This window comes from Scleropages formosus, chromosome 2, assembly GCF_900964775.1.
Source record: "Scleropages formosus chromosome 2, fSclFor1.1, whole genome shotgun sequence".
In the NCBI taxonomy this organism is placed as follows: domain Eukaryota; kingdom Metazoa; phylum Chordata; class Actinopteri; order Osteoglossiformes; family Osteoglossidae; genus Scleropages; species Scleropages formosus.
Genome location: NC_041807.1, coordinates 20,716,358 through 20,739,962, shown reverse-complemented (window position 1 = coordinate 20,739,962; position 23,605 = coordinate 20,716,358). Strand labels below are relative to the sequence as shown.

At 44.9% G+C, this 23,605-nt stretch overlaps 1 protein-coding gene across 4 annotated transcripts in view; it reads left to right on the top strand.

Moving 5' to 3' along the window:
• Positions 1-11,543: 11,543 nt before the first annotated feature.
• ptprz1a (protein tyrosine phosphatase receptor type Z1a) overlaps positions 11,544-23,605 on the top strand; it is a 43,424-nt gene continuing 31,362 nt past the window's right edge. For all 4 annotated transcript variants that reach the window (XM_029249891.1, XM_018747491.2, XM_029249892.1 and 1 more), the window contains exons 1-2: positions 11,544-11,822; positions 22,054-22,122. In XM_029249891.1, the coding sequence (XP_029105724.1) occupies positions 11,756-11,822; positions 22,054-22,122 (136 nt within the window). In that variant the 5' untranslated portion in view covers positions 11,544-11,755. The remainder of the gene's footprint in view (positions 11,823-22,053; positions 22,123-23,605) is intronic.

Here is a 23,605-nt window from a genome sequence, read left to right as displayed (position 1 = left end):
CCAGAAAGTTTTATGAAGTTGTTTTCCTACATGAATTGTCTCGCTTTGTGGAAGCCAAGCACAGAATAGACTATTTGTCCCCCATTTATAGTCACTGAAATGGCATCAGCAGTGAATGGAAAATCAGCTGCGCTGTGTATCATTTACATTTATTCATTTATCTGATGCTTCTTTCCAAAGCCACTTACAATGTTGAGATTTTTACAATTATTTACCCATTTATATAGCTGGATAATTTTACTGGAGCAATTTAGGGTAAGTATCTTGCTCAAGGGTACTATAGCTAGAGGTGAAATTTGAACCTGTGACCTTTGGATCCAAAACCAGCAGCTCTAACCAGTACACAACCAGCTGCCCCCATCATGTATAATGAAAATACAACACCGAGAGCAACTCACTAAAATTATGTAGAGTACTGCCTGTATTTTAGGTTTCTGTACAAAATTTGACCGTTTCCTGAATTGAAGAGAACAGGTGAAGTGCAAGTCCTCTTAGGCAAGTACACTTTATATTGTCTAAGTAGTATTTAGACTTTGTTGTCCAAGAAGTAATTTCTTGGGAACATCAGGAAATGGCCATAGTTTTCCTAACTTTCATATATCAAAAGAAAAATGACTATAGTAGTATTCTAAAATGATCACTATGTAACATTGTGTGGAAATAGATATATAGTATGTAAATGAAAGTATATAGTTGCAAGCATATACATCTAATAAAGGCTACAGGGGTGACATATACATTTATAAGGTCATTAAATGAAAAATTTCATACTCACTGAGCCAACAGTATAGATGTTTTTAGTAGTAGTACAGTTCAGTTCCAATCAGGGCTATACCCAAAACAGATGCAATGATTGTGAAAACACAAAAACTTAAACAATAATGCTTTTAATAATTCCTGGTGAAATTTTAAGGAGGCCGGATTGCGCTCCTGGGTTTTATTTGTGCACAAACATAACAAAGACACATCAAAACAATAAAACGCAAGAACAACATAATAACCAACGTGAGGGGACACAGAAAAAAGAAATTTTGCTCATCTGGCACTTAGTTTTTGCTGCAAATACACGAAAAAAGGACGAGTTTAAAATGTGTCCCAAAACTTCACGATCTGAGACCTTCTCTATTAGAAGGGAGGAAAGGAGAATAAACGGTGTAACAAAGCAGCGCGTTACCGTGGGTTTTGGCGGGAAACGGGTCTATTGTAATAAATAGTTAAATTATGGCTAAAATGTAAATAAGCGTTCGACCGCTGGGGGGACAGTGTTTCCTAGTGAGGCGGAGAGAAAACCTGGAGGCGCTAAGCAGGCTCTGAGGGCTGGTTTGAGGCGCAGCTCCTTGAGCGAACGGGGTCCTCGGACCGAGAACGTTATTTCCGTGTGGGCCCGTGTCGTAATAAAAACGTTCGTTGGGGACGCCGCCTGTGACTCACTCACTGTGTGTCGTCCTTCGCGCCATCCGACCCCAGAGCGCCGCGCGCCCAATATAGATAAGATGAAAGCATAAAAAAGATATTTATCACATTGACCAGCACGAAAAACGAAATTAATACTATATAAGTACGAAATAACAAAAAAAAACGCCATATCGAACTAAATAGAGAATCGGTAAAAACGGGAACAGATCCAGAAGAAGCAATTATTACACCAATCATTCAATCGGTCACAGATTATACCAGAATTTCAGAAAACATGGTGAATCAGAATCAGCTTTATTGCCAAGTATGTTCACACATACAAGGAATTTGTCTTGGTGACAGGAACTTCCACAGCACAGACAGAGTGAAAAGAACAATGACAATCGCGATGCGCCGATGTCACAAACAAGGGCCGACAGTTTTTACGGACTGAGACAGAACAAAAGAGGGTCACAAAAAACAATGTAAGGCTAAGCACACTTCTTCTTTATTATTATTATTATTTCTTAATTTCGGCAATCATGTGGATGCGACGTCCCTGTGTGTCTGGCCAAGCAGTCCCCTGACAGTTCTTCTACCATCTCCGACATCGTGTCGAGCGGCGTTCAAACCTCTAGAAACGGGCAGTTTCGCGGGTCCTGGTTCCGAACGGAGTACTCGTCTTTTTGTCTTGACAACACAATAAAACGAAAGCGGCAGCGGACAAAGACGGGACCCTGCATTTCGCTTTGATAGTTCATTTGCGAAGCGGGTCTGTAAACGAGTCACGTGTAACGGTGGCTGTCCGACAAACGCCCTCACAGCGTTTAAAGAGACCGCTACGCACTGCGCAGGCGCACTAAGGACCGGAAAAATGGTGCGGGCTTCAGTCGCGTACTTTTGACGTAAACAAATAGTTGCTTGAACGTCTACAATCAGTTTAAAGCTCAATAGTTTTTGAATGAAGATCTCACGTCGTTTTCCAAACACTGTTCATTTTTGTATCATATGCAGTTTTGTTGTTTATGGTGTAAATAGTCTTCAGACGATTTCCACAGGGGATTTGCAGTGCTGTGATTTCAGGGTTATTTGATCTGGACCTCCTTGAGTCTCAAGTTGAGAAATGATTTTTTTCCCCAGTTTTCCTTAGTACAAGGTCAAGGGATTTCACACAAATGAGTTAAACCTGAGCACTAAACAAGACTGAGCCCACTTGTTTCACTTTATAGTAATAAAGCGGAAGCGGCACTGAAGCTCACGTGGTTTGCAGTTTAGCTAATAGACGTTATTTGTGTGACGCTGAGAACCAAGAGGTGGATTCATTTTAGCCATAGATAGTAGAGTGCTGTCACCCTCCTTTGTCTGGACACGTCGAACTGGCGGTCTCCATAGTTTGTGGACAGCAGCGCTGGCATTGTGTCCTTGAGACCTCACACACAGCCCCGCGTACCGAGGAGGGCTGATGCTCTGAGCAGTTCCAGACACGAGTTGTGTGAGAGATCACGATTGACCGAGTACGATTCAAAAAGAACTTAAGTTCATTACAATGGGTACCTTTCAAAGGACCTTTTCAGTTCATTCACGCAGCAGTCCAAAAGCATTAACATTCCGTTTCTGTGCGGCGCCGGGGCCCTGCTTGAATGACATCACTTGCTGTGTCATTTCTGCTCAGTGCTTTGGAACACAGCAGCGCTCATCTCATTTCGTGGCTCAAATCAATGACTGGATGGCCGTAAGGCCCACGCTAGGGGCACCATCTGGATCACAATGAGGCTCCGAGGGAACGGGACTTGTGGAAGTCTGCTGAACTGAAGGGAAATGGGCCGGCACTTGAGGTGGGGTGCAAAGTGAATAATGTGCAGAGTGTCGTGACTGGGCCTGGTGGGCTGTTGCCATGGATTCCCCAAGGCCTCTCATGCAGCACTTTCAGACAACTTCTCAGCAGTTTTTTCCAAACAAGCTACATTTTAATGTCCTTTTTTAAAAGTATTTTTTCCACTTAAATGAGTATTTTTTTTCAGTTTTATTGAAGTATTTCCCACTTCAGTTGTTCACCTTTTTTCTTATCACATGCCCTTGAGTGATCCCCTTATTTCAGTGATGAAAAATTACAGGTGGTGCGAAATCTTCATTGCTTTTAGCACTGTTTCGTAATAGCCTGTCTCTTTGAGGAGACATTATGCTGAGCCACAGATGGCATGCTTTGCTCCTGTGTTAGCAATAGTCATTTGACTAGTAGTGTGTTGAGTGTTGAATTTTGGAACCTGTTGCAAAACCTACATCTACTCTCCTTGTGTTGCACAATAATGACTGGCTCTGCTCAGTTGCCCCCTGAGAACAGTCCACGGATCCCCAAATCTGTATGAATTGTTCAGAAGCTGTAATCTATGGAAAATATCTCAAGTTTCATCAGTCTGACTAAAAGTCATGAATAAAGAACAATTTAATTTCCAAAAGATTATGAATTATTGACAAACTAGGTTCTTTGTATTGCGTTTGTATTGTATTGGTGAATCCATAATTCAGCATGAAGTGTACTGGGGCTCATACCCAAACTATACAGCAAATGTACACTGCAGTTATGTACAGTGGAGCTAGAAAGTTTGTGAACAGCTTCAGATTTTCTGGATTTCTATATAAATTTGACCTAAAGCCACAAAAATAAATACAGAGAACCCAATAAACAAATGACACACAGAAGTTTATACATCCCTTAACCATGACACTGCCACCACTGCTAAATCCCTCTCAGTATTGAAGAAGGGTCTCAGAACCCATCTTTACAGACCCACTTCTCCCCTGATCACCGATCTACTCCATAAACCTGCAGTGAATGAATAAATTAAAATGTAAATGTACTTCCTAAGAGGTGATGGTGCTGCAAGTCAATGGTAATGACAAAAGGTTATATCAGACAATTTGATGATGTATCAAAAGGTTGTCTCTGAGGTGGTTATGCCAACTCCAGTGACTTGCAGTCGTTTTTCACAAGGTTTCAAGTCAGAGAAGGACTGGGTTCTACTCCAGAAATACAGAATGCAAGCTGATTTTGTAGTTTGAACACCCAGGTTGAAAAGTAGGTATTGTGTCAGATGTCTTTTTTGACATTAAAATACTTTTGCATTTTGCATTTATACAACATTAAAGCTGTTGGTTTCTACAAAACAAATGCCTTCTGCAAAGTTGAAGGTCACAAGATTTTGGAGTGGATGTCTTTGTTTCAAACCAGGTCAGAATAATTTTACTGCGGGCTCCAACCGAGGGAAACCGCATTAGTTCCAAGAGCAAGGTTAATCTCATGGGTTAATCTATAGTCTAAAAGTCGGATCAGTGAACGCAGACCAAAAGTCGGATCAGTGAACGCAGACCCTTGTCTGGAACACATGTTCACACTCTGTGGCCTTTCAGTCAAGGCCATGGATTGAGTATAAAGTAAGATAAAGGCTGCAGAGTGAACTCGGTGACCATCGTGTACTGCTGACCACAGGTAGAGAAAATGGAAATCAAGACCCACTGACACTCATCAAGCCCAACAACACTTCCACAAAGACTTGGGACAAAAAGTACGATTGAATAGCGCTCTTCAGAGGAGTTCCCACAGCACTGAAAACAACCTTCTGAAAAGCCTGACTTTTAATAATACAGCTGTATTATTTCCCAGATTTTTAATCTGGTACACCGAAATCTGATTAAAAACAAATGATTTTTTAAAATAAATAAAATGTGCACTTAGACTGCATGGGTTGGAAGAGCCCTCCAAGGATCTTGCTTTAGAAGGCAATCTGATGTGTGTTCTTGAGTGCAGAGTGGCAGAATAAAAGTGAAAGATGGAGCCAACTAATGAGACACTTTTGATGTGTGTAGTACAAAACTGCCCGCAAACAGGCCTGAGCAGAGGGATTAGTCGTCCCCCTCAGCGATGTTCCCCACGGTGCCCTCTCTCATCCTGGAAGCCCCTTCACTTGAAGTCGGGGACACCGGGGTGCCAAGGAGGCCATTCTATGGTGTGACAATGGGCTTCTCAGCAGCCCAGAGCGAGAGTGTGAGAGGAGTACTAATCTGCCCAGTATCACGGAACTGTCCATATTCATCTAACGCTTCTATCTGTGAAACTCCCAATTACTACAATGACAGGTGTTTAATGTCTGACTGCTCTTTCTTAAGCAATAAATTAGTGCCAACACATACTATACAATAATAAATTGTGAGGATCATTGTTCCTGCTGTAGAATTGCTTCTTTTCTGTCGAATTTCATTGTAAACACTGATTACACATATTAGACAGAGTGGTATTAAAGTTTAGGTCGTTATCCACAATCTAATGGGATGACAGTTAAAATGACTTTTTCATACATGCATCATACTGAATCCAGTTCTTCGCAGTGCTACCAAATGCTGCAGGAACCATTTTTATTTCTGCACGGTGTGGACATTGCAGTGCATCTACATGTCTAATAACACAGGTTTCAGGAGTGCTGCAGCTGAACTGAGGGCATAAAAAGATGTCCTTTTTCTTAGAGAAAATGCAAAACTTCTGACTTCTTGTTTTTGGTTTCCCAGGATTTTTTTTTTCAGAATTGCCACCAGCTTTGTTCTTCCCCTGGCTGTGTGGTTACCAGCGCTGAGCTGCTGCTGAGTACCATGGCCGCTCAGTTGCTAGGCAACCGAGGCAGCCAAACTGAGGTGCACCGATACATAGGAGTGGTCACTCGCTGTACTTTCCTTTGAAATATGTTGAGAGCACTTATAGATGGCTTCTATTAAAATCTCAGATTGAGCTTGGACACTGAATACCAAACCTGAAAAAGCTTTCTTTTCTTTTTGCCAATACTTCTCAAGTACAGCACAAACAGGCTGAATCTCTACACCGTCATCATCAGTTTCTGTCAAAGGAAAACCTATAAATTTAGCTGAACAGCATTCATATTCATGTACTCACTCATGAATTCACTTTTTGATGGACCCAGTATATTCATGGCTTATTGCTGCAGGTCTGGGTGACTAACTGTCCCCTCCACGTGACACTCTGGTGCAACAGCCCCAAGCATCTGCACAGCCACAGGACTGATCACCCTGCTCTTCTCACTGAGCACAATTTATACACTATGGTACTATAGTACTATGTCTGTACTGGTGTCTGCCTGCTCATAGCTATTGAAATATTTTCCTCTAAATGTCTTTTAGTGGTGGCAATAGACTGTTGATGTGTGTCAGGGCTGGGGAAGTGGTGGTCTTTATGTCATTCTCTGTCTCAATTTATCAAGTCACCTTGATGCAAGGTCCTTCTCTCAGTCCTTTGTCTTCTCTCTCATGACCCCTCTCAACCCTGTGTCATCCAGGGTGGTGTCACCCTTTCCCTGGCATTGTCCAGGAACTAAAATAGCAGCAAACTGCCATCATTACACAGACATTTAAACTCATTAGTAGTGAAAGTGATCATAACAATCAGCTTTCATACAATTCTATACATTTCTGCTGTTGTTTCACAGAATCTTCACAAAGAGAAGGCTGAAGGCCAGTCCAGTCCACCAAATAAGATCTCTCACATTCATATGAAGAGAACATGTGGAAGTTACATGATCACATTGATGCTCATTAGTTCAGTATGGGGTTCCTTTTACATGGGTCAAGGTGAGGGTTAGGGTTAGGGTATGCCACTATTTTCTGCAGTCAGTCACCTTTTTGTTTGATCTTCTAAAACCAGTTCCTTTAAACTGTTAAAATCTCATCAAAATATTGAATAATCTGGTCTGGTCTCTAAGATTATTTTAATTACATTTACCTAAATTAGGTGAAACAGTAGGTTCTCCGCTGGTCTTTTTTACTTGTTAAGGACCTATTTTTGAAGCTGTGAGCCCATTAGAAATATCGATCTCCGTGAAGCACTACAACAGGATGGTGGTATGGCAGGTTGATTCATGAGCTGCAAAAGTAGGTCTCTTGATTTCTTATAGGCTGTTTTGTGAGGTCCAGATCCAGTATGAATGCACAGTATTTTCCTGCTGTGTATTTAGCCACTGAATGAAAGGAAGAGAGCTGTAGACACTAAGGATCGCAGTTCTTCTTCATGAGCGGCTCTTTCATTATCAGAAGTGCTCTGATGCCATAGTGACACTAATGTGACGTAAGCCGCCATTTGTCACACACTGCGGTAGTGCCGTTGCCAGAAGAGCTGGTCCTGTGATCTGCTGGAAGGGGAACACACGCATATGAGAGTGCCCACACTGGTTGACAGCTAATGGAAAATCCCAGGGAGACGGGTATTGACACGGTCTGTGGTGAGTCACTGATTCCAACCCATCGATTCCCATCCCACAGCTCACACACGGCAGGATTTGAAGGTGGGCTGTCGGGATACCGGTCAATAGCGGTGACAGTGTGTTGTAAGCTGCCCAGTACAGTATATGTCAGGGAGGTTTATAAGGGTTTAGTGCCATTTAAAGAATTATCTGGGTTAAATGCACATTCTCCAAAGTCCTTCTGAGCAGGTGGTACCAAAGCTGTGATGGTGCAGGACAGATGTCCCAAAGAAACAGAAGGCCACGATAAAGCTGCTAATTTTGATCGAAAGGGGCCAGCACCCCCTGTGCATTTGCATGGAAAGGCCACATATGCGTATCCATCCAGTCCGCGTCACAAGAATTCTGCACTTAGTGGACCTGCCTGAGGAAAGTGTGGAAAGCCCACTTTTAAACGGCAGAGTTCCTGAAGCACTGAACAAGTGTATTTGAAGGAGACCAAACCTTCTCATTAACTTATCCGATTTATGAGTGGTGGTGAGGGGTGTCGGGGGCTCAAAGTGGGAAGAATTCAATCTTCATTTAGTTTCTGCTCGTGAATCTTTCACAAGGCAGCTCCTTCCCATTGCATCCTTCCCTCCATAATGGTATTAACATTGAGTTTTCTAAGAAGTGCTCTATAATCATGGTTACATCTTTCATGGGTTCTGTTTAATGAGATATCAATCCTCAAGATATAAGACAACACCTTTAAAGATGATATTATGATTATGATAACTATCATAATAACATGTTAGGATATTATGATAATTGTACTGTGAATAATGAAAGATTTAGTAAATTATGGAGGGGAAATTGTTCTCAAAGAGTTGTTTCTTTCATCACCCTCGTCCATTGTAAGTGAACCTGGCAACACCTTCTCGGAAGAGGTAGAGAAACTCCTGGACAAGAGTGTGTAGCTGATGATGAACCGTGTGTGTGTGTCACTGCTGGCTCTTGTCCAGGTGTTTATCAGTGCCAAGCAGGCAATGAGGCCGCCCAGTGCCCTCAGCCAATTCTCCAGATTAAACACCCTCCGAACTTCCTTCGCACCCTTCCTCTAATCCCGACCAGTCACCAAAATTGCCCAAACACCTTTTGATTAGTGAATAAACAACCAGTTAACTTAAATAGCATGAGCTTTTTGCTCTGGAAACATTTATTCTCTACTGTACTGGGGGTTGAAGTGAAGTCATCAGCAGGTAGACCCCTTATTCTGTAATAGACCTGACCCTAACCCTCATCTTGACCCTAACACTTTCCCTAACCCTAACCCTTATTCTTTAACAGACCAGCTAACCCTAACCCTGATTTCTAACCTGATCTCTAACTCTAACCCTGACCATAACCCTATCACTAACTCTCACCACAACCCAAACCTTAACCCTAACCCAAGCAACACTGTCTCAGTGATGAAAGCTCAGGGCAATCTTTGGACTGTGCATCGTTGACAGGTTCTATTTATTTTTGGTTGCTTTCTCCATTTATCCTAATGGTCTACAAGAGTAATGGCCTTTAGAGGCTCTACATGGACCCTTTTGTAGTGTTCCGACATCTTCTGCTCACCTCATTCTCTCTCGTAATTGGTTTTGTTACACTTCCTTGTCTGCCTGCTTTATCCTTGCTGGGAACAAAGGCCTTGCTCACAAATTGACTTTGGTGCTCATCGATCAGATTTTTTTAATCTTATTTTATAACTTCATCATTGTACCGCATGTCAAAGTGAACCCTTATGGGTCTGAGCCTGTTCACAAAAGACCGCCCAGCTAGTAAAGCACTTTGTCCAGGAGAAATGTGAAGTATGAACACTCACACTCATGGTTACTATGGATTCCCAGGGTTGAAAGAGGGAAAGAATGTTCCAGACAGCCATGTAGACCTTCTTAATTCCTCTACAATGGAACATGCATTCAGACACAATGGTTTTGTAAAATGTTCTTAGAAGAAAATACTTGCAATGATCAAATCATTTGCCACTTCACAGAAATGTTTTTTTAACAATGTATGCCCCCCCACACGCAGAGCTCCACAATGGCAGCGACACTCTGACATTCACAGAGCCTGGTGCCCCACTAAAGAAATGTAGCTAGAACCATGCAGGGTGCAGACCCTGCATAATTTAAAGATAATCCAACGTACATTATGCTAATTTATTCAAAGTAGTTACAATGGATTTTATTGGGGTGCCATATCGCTCAACTTGAAAATCCTGCCATAGCCCAGTTTTTGGGGTCATTGTATGTTATTCTCACTCTTTTGGACAAAGCAAATGATAGCTCTTGTTGCAGTTACATTACTTTAACTCTATCAAAAATGATTAAATACGATTATTGGAACACAACAAGAAGTAGTGATCAATAATAGATGCCACAGTTAATGGTTAAGTATGGCAAACAACTTTTGCGATGGAGTGTGCAGAGCTGTGTTATTCCAACCGTCGTGTTTCTGGTCTGTCCTTTGTAGGAAGGTGGAGTCTTTGTGTTTTGTCCATAATCCACTATTATGGAAATGTTAGTGATGGTGTCCTGCTTAGACAAATAAACGGGTCCTGGCAACCTCTGTCTGCAACAGCTGCTTTTCGAGTGGATAAGACAAAGGGAAGCTTCTGTCAAGCAGTGCCTCCTAACATCCTTCTTAATTGGCTTCCCGAGCTGAGCGCCACGTGTGACACCATCCACGCTACATGCTGAGAAGGCCATCGCTTTCTTTTATGATTGCATTGAATCAAATTTGTAACAAGCAGAACACTTGAAGCTGACATGTAATGAAAAAGAAGTAACTGAAATAATGAAATGAAGTTTGACCTGCCTGGCCATGCGTATAGCATGTGACAAGCAGTGAACCTTAATGCTGTACAGACAGTGTGCAGTGAAAAGCGCAAGTGCAGTGGCTGGAGTGGCTGTCCAGTGACACCGGTCAGCTGGCAGCGCTGAGTAGCAGTTGGCCTTTGCTGAAACGTTCTTCATCAAGTCTGGAAACAAATTACACAGCTCATACAGTAACAGTGACATTATACAATAATGTGCATCTCAGAGAATTCCTAAATCTTCCATCCGTTCCTTCTCTATCTGTTTATTTCTACTGTATTATAAACCCTTATGGGGGGTGCAGCGGCGCAGCGGGTTTGGCCTGTGCCTGCTCTCTGGAGGGTCTGGGGTTCGAGTCCCACTTGTGATTCCTTGTGACAGACCGGCATCCGGTCCTGCGTGTCTCCCCTCCCCCTCCAGCCTTATGCTCTGTGTTGCTGGGTTAGGTTCTGGTTCTCCACGACACCACTTGGAACAAGTGGTTTCAGCCAGTGTGTGTGTGTGTGTGTGTGTGTGTGTGTGTGTGTGTGTGTGTGTGTGTGTGTAAACCCTTATTCAGCTGACATCCTAGTCTAAGGCAGCTTAGTGCTTAGATAATCAAATCTATAATGATTTAACCATTTACACAGTAGGGTATTCTTACTGTAGTATTTCAGGGAAAGTACATTCATCAAGACTATTGCAGCAGGAGCGGGATTTAAACCACAAACTTTCAGAGTGCGGCGCTTCATCCCTGACCCCCAAGTTTCACCTGCTGCCCCACATTAGTCCCTCCTTAACGCACAAAATATTACAGGGTGAGACCCGACTCTTACTGATGCATGTTTTAAAGGTGAATCGCTCATTATTATTATTATTATTATTATTATTATTATTATTATTATTAGTACTATTAGCCGCCACACGGTCCGTCCTCTAATTTGACAAGTTCTTCTCCGGCTCAAGCGCTTCACTCTCCTCCCCCGTGCGCGTGGAGGTGCTCGATCCGGGCTGTGGGTGGCGCACGCGGCCGATGTCGCCTTTCTCCATGTGCGCAGCGCGAGCCGCCCGCGCAGCCGCGCGCCGCCCCGCACAGCCACGCGCCGGCAGGACGGGAGCGACTGTCACCGAGAGGCAGCGGCAGACGCGCGATGGACCCAGTTTAGCATGTGGACGCGCTTTGGGAGTGAACCCGCCCGGCCGAACGCACCGCTCCTGCGCGCACCTTTATTATATTATATATTATATTATATTCATTGCCGCCCCCCCCCCAGCTCCATTTATTAGACGAGAAATATGGAAGTGTCCCTTAAAAGAAGATACCTGGTATCTGCTCAACTCTTCTGCATTTGCGGGATCATGGGTAAGGGCTTTGCGTGAAAGTTGTTTGTTTGTTTGTTTGTTTGTTCTGTGCGTCGCCGAATCGATTCGATTGCCGCGAAGGGCGCGCGTTCGTTCCACGAAGAATCCCGCTCGTGTGGAGCGGATCGTTTCCGAGGAGGGAAATATTATATATTGTTCTGTGCGGTTTCTCGGCGCACATCGTCGTAGCGCGGCGTTGTTCCTTTACCCGGAAAGTGGTCAAATGAGTGTGTTTACAGTTGGAAAGCGGCGTGGCTCTCACACACCACTGACTCAATGAGAAAAGAGTGTACCTGCCTGTCAGAGTCGCGTCCTGCGCTCGCAACCGACCGCCCTGCTTCGCTTCGGAAGCGATGCTGCGATGCTGCGGTCCTGATGATGCCATGTGCGCAGGTGACGCGGCTTGATGGCTGAGTGTTTCAACTAATTCCAGAAATCCTAAGGCTTTTATCCACGGAAGTGCACTAATCCCGTTGCCCACATGTCAGTTGGGTGTTTCTGATCATGTCAGACACACGCAGGAGTGGAGGATGTTCCATCATCATGCAGTGTAAACTACTGATTTGTTGCGTTTGGGTTTTCAAGAAAGGTTCTTCTGGGTCTCCTACGCTTAATGCAGGCTCGTGAATGATGCATGATTCATGTTTGTTCTGCGGATGAGCTTTACAAATATTTCCATTCTTGAGTGCAGTCATCCAAGTCTGAATGTCAGTCATGCACCCATTTGCTTGGTCTTTGCTGTTCTTCACATCCGCTCTGAATTGAGCCCCATTATTTCACACTGCTTCAGCCCAGGAGGTGCCTCATATGGCTCTTTTAATCTTTTCGGTGTAAAGGGTTGCCAGGGATTTTAAAGGCTTGCCAAAGCCAGTGTGCTTAGAGAAAGGAGCCTTGTGTGAATCAGCTGTGTTGCTGGGATATTTAACGTGCTGGTACCTGCTCAAAGCCCAACTGTACATCTCCTCTCCAGTCTCACCCAGTCACTCTTTCATTAGGAAATTTAAATGATTCTTCGATGAATCCAGAAGCACAAAAGGGGCGCCGTTTTATTTGGTAGCAAAGCCTAGTGGGAAGGGAAGAGACACATGGGAAAGGAAGCCAAACTGTGTGCCATCTGGTTGTCGATGTGGGACTACGCCGCAGAGCTGCAGATGAGGTGTTTTTCCACCATCGGTGGAACACTGTGATTTTTGTGTGGTGTCATTTTTTCGTTTGGCCACCGAAGACTGATCGTTAGCATTGTGGTCCTGCTAGTAAGTCGGTCTGCTCCTCTAAGGCTCCATAATACCTTTATGGATAGAATTTGTGCCTGGCAGTTCCTCACGTTAACTTTGAGGTCTTCCTGTTCTCTGTTCCTTCCCAACATTAAACTGAACACAAATATTTCACCCCGATGTTGAACTGGAAAAAGTATACAGCGATCCCTCCATTTGCAAAATTATCTGTTCCTGAAAATGGTGCAGATACTGAAATTTCCAATGCCAAAAGCCTATTTCCCATTATTTGAAATGGGGCAAAAAAAACAATCCGTTCCCAGCACATCCAAAAACTTAAAACCAGCTTTGCTGGGTATCACTAAATCACTGTAAAATACCTATATAATCATCAACCCATGATTTCAGCAAGATATGAAACACTTAAACTTACGTTTATTCATTTAGCAGATGCTTTTCTCCAAGTGACATGCGTGTCAGAAGACAACAGAAAAGTGCATTACACCAAGGAACCTGAGAGTGAGATCTGGATGCAAAAACGTGAATCACTTCATGATTATCAAACACTTAATGAGGACATTGAGTGTGTTTCTATGTAGATTGTTTTGGATACTAATTGTGTTTTCTCTTATATCCAGTTGGCAGCAGCAAATATTCCATAAAGAAATTTATGTTACAACAAATACGGACTACAATTTAAAATAGCAGCCAGTTTACTGTAATGAACTGTTACTGTACTCAGCGAGTGAAGAGATGAACAGTTGTGACTCATGCAATGTGACTTGTGGTGGATGGAGGAGGGGGAAGCCTTGGCAGTCATTCTTGCACCGACGCTGCGCAAACATGTGGAACCAAAGCGAACACGAGACAGGAAACCATGGGGAAACAGCAAATGGTAAACTAGCGCCAGCTACAGTACATTGCTGCACTTCCCCTTCGCTTTCAAAATGCACGACAAGCCTGGAGCCATTGTGAATTTCGGATATAGGCCTTGTAAATTGGGGATGCCTGTATCTGAATACATTTTTAGCCAGCTGTTCAGTGGGTGTTCTTACAAGATAAAGATTAAATGTGATTTTATTAAAGCATCATGTATTCATAAATTAACATTTAAAAGCAAACAAGACATTACATTCACTCAGCAGACACTTTTCTCTGAAGCAGTGTAGAATGACTTCTACGTAGCATTTTGTTGACAGCTTTATCCAAGGTGACGTACAACACGAGATGGATTGAAGTTCCACCGAGTTGTTTGACTCTAGCGGTTTTCTGGGTACGAGAGGCACAGAAGTGGTTTACCGTTGCCTTCTTCCTTCTATGCCTGGGGTGCAAACATGAAGATAACATGGAAACTCCACCCTGAGCTGGATTTGAACCCATGCTCATCAAACAACTGAGGGGCTGCGAGGCACTGACTTTACACCCTGTGCCACCATAATATTCGGCATAATACTACGCCACAATCTCTGCAATTTTTTCCCCAACCGATACACCAAAGCAATGTAACACACACACTGAGAGCAATTTTGAGTCACTAGTTCACCTGAAACACGTGTCTTTGGGAGGAGTTGAACAAGAACAAGCGGAGAACATGCAGTGACAGCACTGCGCCTGTCCTTTCAGCGCTGCTCCAGCTACAAGGCCTCGTCTGGTTCACAGAGGCGGCTCTAAGACACAATAGGCAGAGCAGTCTGGGATACCCCACACAATGGCCTGGCACTCCTTGGAGTTCGAAAACAATGCTGTTCTTCTGTGGATGGCTGCAGGAGAACTTCACGACAAGATTAGCCCGCATTATGCTCAACACTTTTCAGTCAGCCGTGGTCCTGGAAGCCCTGGGCGTTGCATACTGAATCCGTCTTTCCCTTGCCTTTGCGGTGCCTGAATGGAGCAGGATCCCCGGGACACAGACCCCAAGCATCAGGCCTACGGCTTGAGGTGGTGACCTCCAGCGAGTGCGCCTGTTGGGTGCCACGGCTGTTTTGTGTGAGCTGGCGGGAAGGTACACTGGCCACTAGAGGCGGAGAGACGTGGGGGCCCCAGCGCTCACTTTTGTGCAAGGGTTGTGTGAGCGGGACACTCAGCTCTCCTCTTCTTTGTCCGACTGTGTATGGTTGAAGAGTGGGTGGGGACTCAGACCAAGAGGTTGACCAAAAGCAGCACTGCACCCTCCCCATCCCCTAGTGTGACCTTCAGCTGAAAGATTGTCGGGCCCCATTCAAGAAGAACTCGAGTGTGAGACTCAGGCCTGTGGGAGACGACACTTCACCACACTTGTTCTGCTGCACCTTGTTGCCCCTTACCCCAATTTGTCACTCTCCTCGGTACCCCTCTCCCTCTCTCTGACCACGGCTCTCTTTCTCATCTAACGTCTTGGTTGTCTGCTCGTCTAAACCTCCATCCCTTCTAATGTCTTGCCCCTCCATCACCAAGGCTCCTTTCACAAACCGGTGGTCCTCTGCATTCCTCCTCCCACAAGACCACCCTCCTGACGGAGAGACATGAGTAGCAGCAGATGAGTGGAGGCCCCCATCAGTGTAGAAGAGCTGCTTTAACCGAGACACTTGTGAGGACAAGAGAAGCGCAACAAAAAGCGCTTCTCATGTCCTCACAAGTTCCACTTAAGGCCTGGCCCACAGTCTCTAAGAGCAGAACTCTTTTTTTTTTTTTTGGCTTCCTTTTCATGTGCCACAGCCACAAGTAGGCTTTTTTGAAGATTCAAGTCTGACTTGCCAAAGACTTCCAATCCAAGACACTAGGAGCCGTCTTGTGTGTGACCTCAACCTTTCTTTGCGCATTCATCAAAATGCTCAAGTGTCCAAATTTTGCTCCATTCACAGAACCCGTCGTCATTCTGTGGTGAAATATTACAGTTGTAGGGTGGACAGCGGTGTCTTTTTCTGACTATATTTTCTCTTGCTCATGGAGTCGGTTCTGACTGAGGCTTTTTGAAAATCCACAGAAAAAATTTATTTGCTTTTTTGCTGAGAATTTCTAATAAGCTGATGCATGAGATGTTTATCTACAGACTGAGTACAGATCTCTACTTGAGATGTGATGACGGAGACTGGGGATAAAAATCAGTACTGCAGCTGTTCCACTGCATTGTTTTAAGTAGTGCTACCAATTTATTCATTTTTTTTAACTGCAGTTAATTCCACATTAAATATAATTAATCATGATTAATTGCGTCCTATTTTAAAAGGGATGGGCGTTTATGCAGGTCTGGGGTTCGAGCCCTGATGGGGTGTCTTACAATGGAGTGGCGTCCCATCCTGGGTGTGTCCCCTCCCCCTTCGGCCTTGCGCCCTGTGTTGAGGATGGGGTGAAGCTCTGGCTTGCCGCTACCACGCTCGGGACAAGTGGTTGTTGACAATGGATGAATGGATGGATGAGTGTTTATGAGCAACTTTAACTGTTAAAGTACAGATTATTATGAGTTTAGAAATGTCAGTGATGTCATTTACATGAATACTGTAATTGTACTGATGATCTGGTATTGAGGACATCCAGGACAAACCAGAGGACAACAGAAAGTTGACTTTCACTCAATAAAACCTGTCCAGTAAGAAGCTCTCTATAAAGTCTTGTCCGTTGAACTCCAGCATACACTTTGAAATGAACAGTTGCACAGTCCCCTGTAGGACAACTTCAAATGCTTTTTGGGACACATCTCAGTCCATGTTTCCAGTGGCTAAGGCTTATTTAATCCAAAGGTCTGTCTGAATTTGCCATGAAGCAGGTAGCCTAGTCCTGCAAATCCTGTGCCTCTTGGAATTATGGGAGGAGTAAATTGTAATTGTGTGATTCAGTTGGGATGTTTTAATGCATTCAGGATTTTGAATTTACATTTACATTTATTCATTTAGCAGACGCTTTTGTCCAAAGTGACGTACATCTCAGCAAAAGTACAATTTCTACATTACATTAAGAGAAGGCGACATAGCTGCAGACATGAAAGTCTCAAGCAAACCTAGTTTGTTCCCTTCCACTTGCTGCACCAAGGTTCATCGTTCAAGTAGGTGCATAAAAATCAGGATAGGCAAATCCCGATACCCTCCTACCAATTTTTTTTTTCTTTCTTAATAATATTATAAGATACACAAGCAAGCAAAACAATGCCGGAGTAGCGACTGAATAATGGCTGTGTCTGGAGATGCTCTTGAAGTTACGGCGCGTGAACATTTACACTGTACGTGAGCTGGAGAGATCTTGGGCGAAATGGGTCCGGAAAATGAATGCGTTTAACTACATTCACTTGTTTTGCTGATGTTTTTCTCCAAAGCAACTTACAGTCTTAAGGTTACAATTATTTACCCATTTATACAGCTGGGTAATTTTTTTTACTGGAGTAATTCAGGGTAAGTACCTTGCTTAAGGATACTACAAGGAGGTAAGGCTCAAACATGTGATCTTTGGGTCCAAAGGCAGTTGCTCTAACCACTATGTTACCAGCTGCCCCGGTGAATTTAAAACTGTGTCTATCTATGTCTAAATGCATTTTATTTTTCCAGTTGCTGAACACCTGCGCAGCACCATTAGTGTCTTCAGCTGTCTCTGTTGGTTAAGGAGAACTTTAATAGCAAATATTTAAATGCCTCTAATGGCCTATTTTTTGTAAATATTTGCACTGCAGTGCTTTTTGTGTCATGTGTTCATCCCATGCCTTGGGCAGAGAAATTCTTGGACAGGAACCAAGATTACTGTGTCCATGGCCTGGTTTTCCACCGTAATGGTAACATATACAGTGTGACAGTACGGGCCTGGATCGCTTCCCTCTCATCATTCTCTATTCTGTCTGAAATCCCTCTGCAATTAGGATATCACCCAAAATAGCTAATCGCTGGGGTTCTGGAAGCCACCAAAGACTTCACACAGATGGAGTTTCTGAGTTCTAGTAATTAGTTTTACTTTTCTTATTAATCGCCCTCACCTTCCTAGACCCTTCTGGCTGAGCGATAGGATTGGGAAGAATATCAGGTTAAAAGATATTAGCAATTAGTGTTGGCTGTAAGACCTTTGGTAGCGTCCCCGATTTTCAGGCTTTTTTTGTTGTTTTACACATGGAATTAGAAGTGATAATACAGGGTTACCTTCTGGGAGGAGAACCATGTTTGGAAAACGAAAAAGAGAGTACAAGTTACGCTGGATGAAAATCATGGGACGCATCCTGTCGACTGTCACCGCACTGCAGTCCAGATGCAGGACGGTAAATCTTTCCACTAAGTTAAACTTTATTAGTTGCAAGACTCAACTAGCCCGAGTTATGTGCTGCAGTGAAATGTTTGTGTTCTGGTCTAAGAGGCATGGCTAGTTTATGGAAGCGCTACAGCGGGAACTGAAAAGTGAAAGTTTTGCAGAAAATCTTCCACTTTACGGTGCTGTAAGTTGGGGCACATGCCACGTTTACCGGCTTCACATACCGAAATCAAGTATCTTATTCGTAGCGAAGTTACTTTAAACGGGCGCGTAGTTGTCAGTAGACGACGCTGGGATACAGTGGCACGGTGGGGAAAACATGGTCCGACGATATAATGGAATATTTGTCGTGATGGCCAAGACCAGAGGGGATCGATTGTGGGACGTAACACCGTAATGACGCAATTGTGTGAAACGGTGCCAAGCCCAGTCCCGACTATTTCACGGACACGAGGACCCGAAAGTAGTTCGCAGGAGCGATCGGGTTTGCTGGTCACTCTGCTCTGGGCATCATGGCTGAAGAAGCAGGAACAATCGTTTCTTATGTAAGAGCTTCTTCTTGCCAACGCGAGAGCCCAGTTCTGACTCCAGTGTCAGTCGGCTGTGCGAGTTCTCACAGTCCCCTTTATGTGTGTCATGACTTTACCGTGGCGCACAAAGTGTAAATGTGAGCTCGAACAACGCTCGGTCCTCAGGGTTCTCGATTTAAAACGAAATATGATCCCCGCAGGACCGGAATAACCTAGAACCTTTTGGCTTTGATGCGAGACCAGCGACGGAAGCGCGCTCTAATCCCGATGGCGCGTCCACGGTCCATTCCTGAAGTAGGAAGCTGCTGCTGTTGGGCTGAAACTCTGCAAAAAAGGGTTTGAGTAAATAAATTATTGAAGTCCGCGATGGCGAAGAGCACTTTTGCCGTCCTCTGGAACAGCTCTATTGTAAACAGCATTCTAAATGTCCTTCTTGTTTAAAACATCCGCGATCCCCCTGTAAATGTTTGGAAAGGTTCGCCAGGGAAGTCACGACCCGACGAAAATTGCACAGAGGGTGAAAAGAGAGTTTTTTCTTTTCTTTCTTTCTCTTTTTTCTCCCCCCCTCCTCTCCGACCTCAGGAAGCGTCTGAAGTTACCCAGACGGCCGACAATCGCAGCGATTGTGTGTGAAACGACAAAAGACGGTGCTGCTCAAAGGGGTTCAGCGGTAATGCTGGCTTGGAGAGCCGCGGTCCGACCGCTCCCTCCGCTAAAATGATATAAACTCTTAGGGACCTGTGCTGAAAGGAGAGCCCCTGAATCTGTGTCCATGGCAATGGTGGGGGGCGGGGACGTTAGTCACAATGGCGAGAAGCCACGACAAGGTCCGCTTGTTTGCCCAGAGTTGGGTTTGACGCACCCTGCATGCTGATTGGGTGACATAGGGCTCCAGTTTGAGCTCCTCAACGTTCTACGCGTGTACATCACCGTAACGCGGTACGTGGCGCTCTCAGGCGCGATGGCTGCTGTCGTCCGAAGGTAATCGTAGGTGAACACTGGTGTAGTGGTCAAAGCCGTTGCCTCTAGTTGTGTGGGTTGAAGGTTTGAATTCTACCTCCTGCTGCAGCACCTTTGATCAAGGTACTTAGCCTGAATTGACCCTGTTGTATACATGGGTAAATCACTGTAACCGTAAGTTCCTACATGAATAAATGGTTGGGGTTAGTATGATAATATTGTGTTGTCCCTGGTTGTCCTCATGGGGACAGGACTGTGCTGGGATTGACCTCATACCACTGTACTTGTGCAGTTTCTGCCTTCTCCAGTTTGTCTCTTGAGGAGCTGTTCTGATAATCCCACAGTAAGGTCACTTCATTACCAGGGTAACACACTCCTCCTCTGTCCACTCCAGTGTGGACAGTTTACGCCCCGAGAATGAAGCTCACTGTCCACAAAGTGGATGCTCAGCCCGCTGCAACACATGGGGCCGAAACTCGGTCGCCCGCAGATTCAGTCGACAGTCTGAACCAGGACACCCTCAACTCCCCCCTCATGGGTTGCGATAATCTTCTTAATCTTCCTCAGGCTGTGATTTTAGAGAAACAGGGTCCCCCTCTTCAGACAAATCCCTGCTGCCCCAGAGTTTGGGGGTGGTCTGAGGGTGTTCTGGGGGCGTCTCTCTCTCTCTCTCTCTCTCTCACATACACACACACACACATAACATAACATAGATCCTCCAGAGAATCATATTTCTCGTCTCCCTGAAGGGTAATTTGGTAGAGAGTAAAGTGTGTTTCCCTGCCACTGCCGACTCCCTCGCTGTTGACCCTGTTGTTCCTGTTATGTATTCAGCGTTATGCGCTGTTATAAAATGACTGTACAGTGCAATACAGTATTTGGTGGTAAGGGCTTTGATTCCGATTGCATAGAATGTCATAATGTCATTTTTGTAATAATAGTAATAATGTGACATATTGTTAATGCCTGGTTTTGTGCTGCGCCTCTAAAAGCGCTTGGTGTTTTACCGAAGAACGTTACGAATGTGTGTTAAGCCTTCGAGCAGTTTTAACGGTGAGATTATTTGCTGCTTTGGATCGATTTGCCGCCTCCTCTGGCCGCCCTCCAGCGCGAGGAGGGGTGAAAACTCACGCAACGAGCCCCTGTTGTGTGCGCGCGCGCGCGCGCATGTGTGTCGGTGAGTGTGCGTGTCCTCGTACGCACGGTCACAGTCACTACAGGGAGACCTCCTGACACCAAGGGTGGCACACGCTGCTGTCCGGTTTCAGGACTTTGCATTTCTGGGGTTACGTTATAGCCTCAGACGCTCTTATTTGTCCATCGAAGGGACATGGACGGTGAAGAGGTACAGGGGAGCGGACTGGTACGGCCCTCAGTCCTCTGCTGCTGAGTGAAGAGCTGTGGTGGTCAACCGCCCTCCTTCCAGGCATTCTTGCCTTGACCAGCTCTGTTTTTTTCTTGTTTGTGTGTTTCTGCTTGGATGGTACCTAAGAACTCATACCTGAAGGACTTTCAGTTTTACTCCTTTGTTCACTTGGACTTTGTCGCTACAGCAATTCATGGTATGTAACCTGCTTGGGGTTGCTGGTGGTGTAGTGGTTAGAGCAGCTGCCTTGGGATCCAAAGGACCCCGGTTTGAATCCCCCCTCCAGCTGTGACCAAGGTACTTACCCTGAATTGATACAGTAGAAATTAATATGCTGTTAAATCACTGTAAGTAGTTTAACATGGTAAGTCACTTATGTAGATGTAAGGTTTTAACTGCAGGACTGCTTTTTGGGATTGGAATCCAAAGACCCAGCAGGGATCTGCTGACTGCTGCCCTGAAGAGGGACTTGGGGACGAAACTCATTGAAATGTCGATGGCCACGATGATGTCATCAGTGTCTTTTGCCTCTACCGTGGTATGGTGTGTAGTCGGGCTGTGCTTGGCTGCCCACTAAAACCTCTTGGTGTAGGAGCTGCGCTCACACTGCTGAATGAGTGTAAAACACGGTCATGGCATGTGACAGCAGGAAAAATGTGCTGCGATCTGGAGCGAAACTTTTTGACGTTACATAGTTGGTTCAGTTGTCCTATGAGACTTACTCAGTTGTGTGCTCTGAGTGGAGTAATTCAGGGTCAGTACCTTACTTAAGGGTAGTGATGAGTGGGGCCTGAACTAACAGCCTTCAGGTTACAAGTCCATGTTCTTAATGCCCTTAACACAACTTGTCGCCCCTCTTTTAGTGAACATGAGCATTTCTAAATACTTGGATGGATGGGGGGACTTGCTTGTGCGGTATTTGGTTTGTAGACATGAATTTGATTTGTTCTGTTATGGTTTCAGCCAACGTCACGCATGGATACTTCAGAACACAGCGCAAGTTCGCAGAGGACATCGACTGGTCCTACGCAGGTAAGTGTGGGGACGCTGGTCGCATTCAGTCCTCGAATGTCCTCGTCCCGCACTCTGGTCTCACATGTTCTCTTCAACTTATGTTCACCATGTGTTCCTTTTACACTGGTCTTCCCTTACTCTATATGGACTTATTGTTATAATTTGCATGATCAGAGGAATAGTTTCCTGGTGACCCGGTGCTATTCTGTTCTTCATCAATAAAACCAGATACTGTAAATAGACATAGATAGATAACAAACAAACAATTAAATGGAATGTATTATTCTGAACTTATATTTCCAGAGAAAAGCCCCATTTAAAGCAGCTGCTGTCCTTGTAATTATTATTATTTTTTTTTTTTTCTGCCAAAGTGGAGAAATAGTCTGCAGAAATAGTCCAGACCTCAAAATTCATGTCCAAACTGGGACTTTCTGCTTTCAGAAAGGAACCTTCGAACCCTGAATTTGAGTAGCCTGGTTCCATCCTATCTTAGGATTTTCCTTTAAACAATTTTGAAAGAGTGTCGAACGCTGGACGACAGTAGAATACGAGAGCCGTGCTTTGGATCTCAAACTCGCTGTCTTCGGTTAGATGCGGACTTGCTGCGGAAAACGGATGCGTGCGAACTCGAGGAGGCGCGAGGGACCGGCGTCTGAACAAAAGCAGACAGTCGGAACCAAACGGGCCCAGGGATCGGGTCCGGCGGAATGACCTCGCTCTCTTAGAAAGTGGGGCAGAACGGGACCCGAAGCGAGCGCTGGGACTTCCAGTGTCTAAGGTCGCGGCACAGGGACGAGCGGCGCATCCAGAGAGCAGGACGTTGTACCGCTGCGGTTTGTTCGTTTCAACCGTTGAAGAATACCGTCGTCCACCTCGCTCCCGCGTCTGTCAAATAATGCACTTTGAACCCATTGGTGTCGCCATGGTTCTGGGAGCTTCCGTTGCGCGGGTGAGGATGCGTCCCTCGTGGTGTCGCGCAGCACTCGGCACTGCAGCCCGCGTGCGTGGAGGGCAGGCGGTGTGTGTTTGTGTCGTTTCCCCCTTTCCCCCCGCTGTCCAGAACTCCACTCTTCCGTCGTTTCATCATCAGCGGCGCCGCGGCAGCTTGGACCCGGACACGTCACACCAGCCGCCAATGGGGCCTTTATGGTGCCAGACGGGTGGGGGGTGTGATGGGAAGGTGGAATTTAGCAGACATTTCGCCCTCGCCCTCCTAGTGTATTTCCTATGGCCCGACATTAATATCGTAACGTCTACAGAGACATTTCATAATTTCCAACCGTGTCAGAAATAAGTAAATGTCCAGGTGTTAAATATAATTTAATAGGCGGGAAGTCGAATTTACCAATTACACGTTCCATGTGATAAGATAGAAGCGTGTTTTAAAAAAAAGATTTTGTCGGTCAAGCATGTGGTTCATTTCAGGGCAACTTCACTCTTTCATAGAAGGAAACAGTTATTTCCATGTAGATATAAATATTCATTAATGTGTCCTAATTTT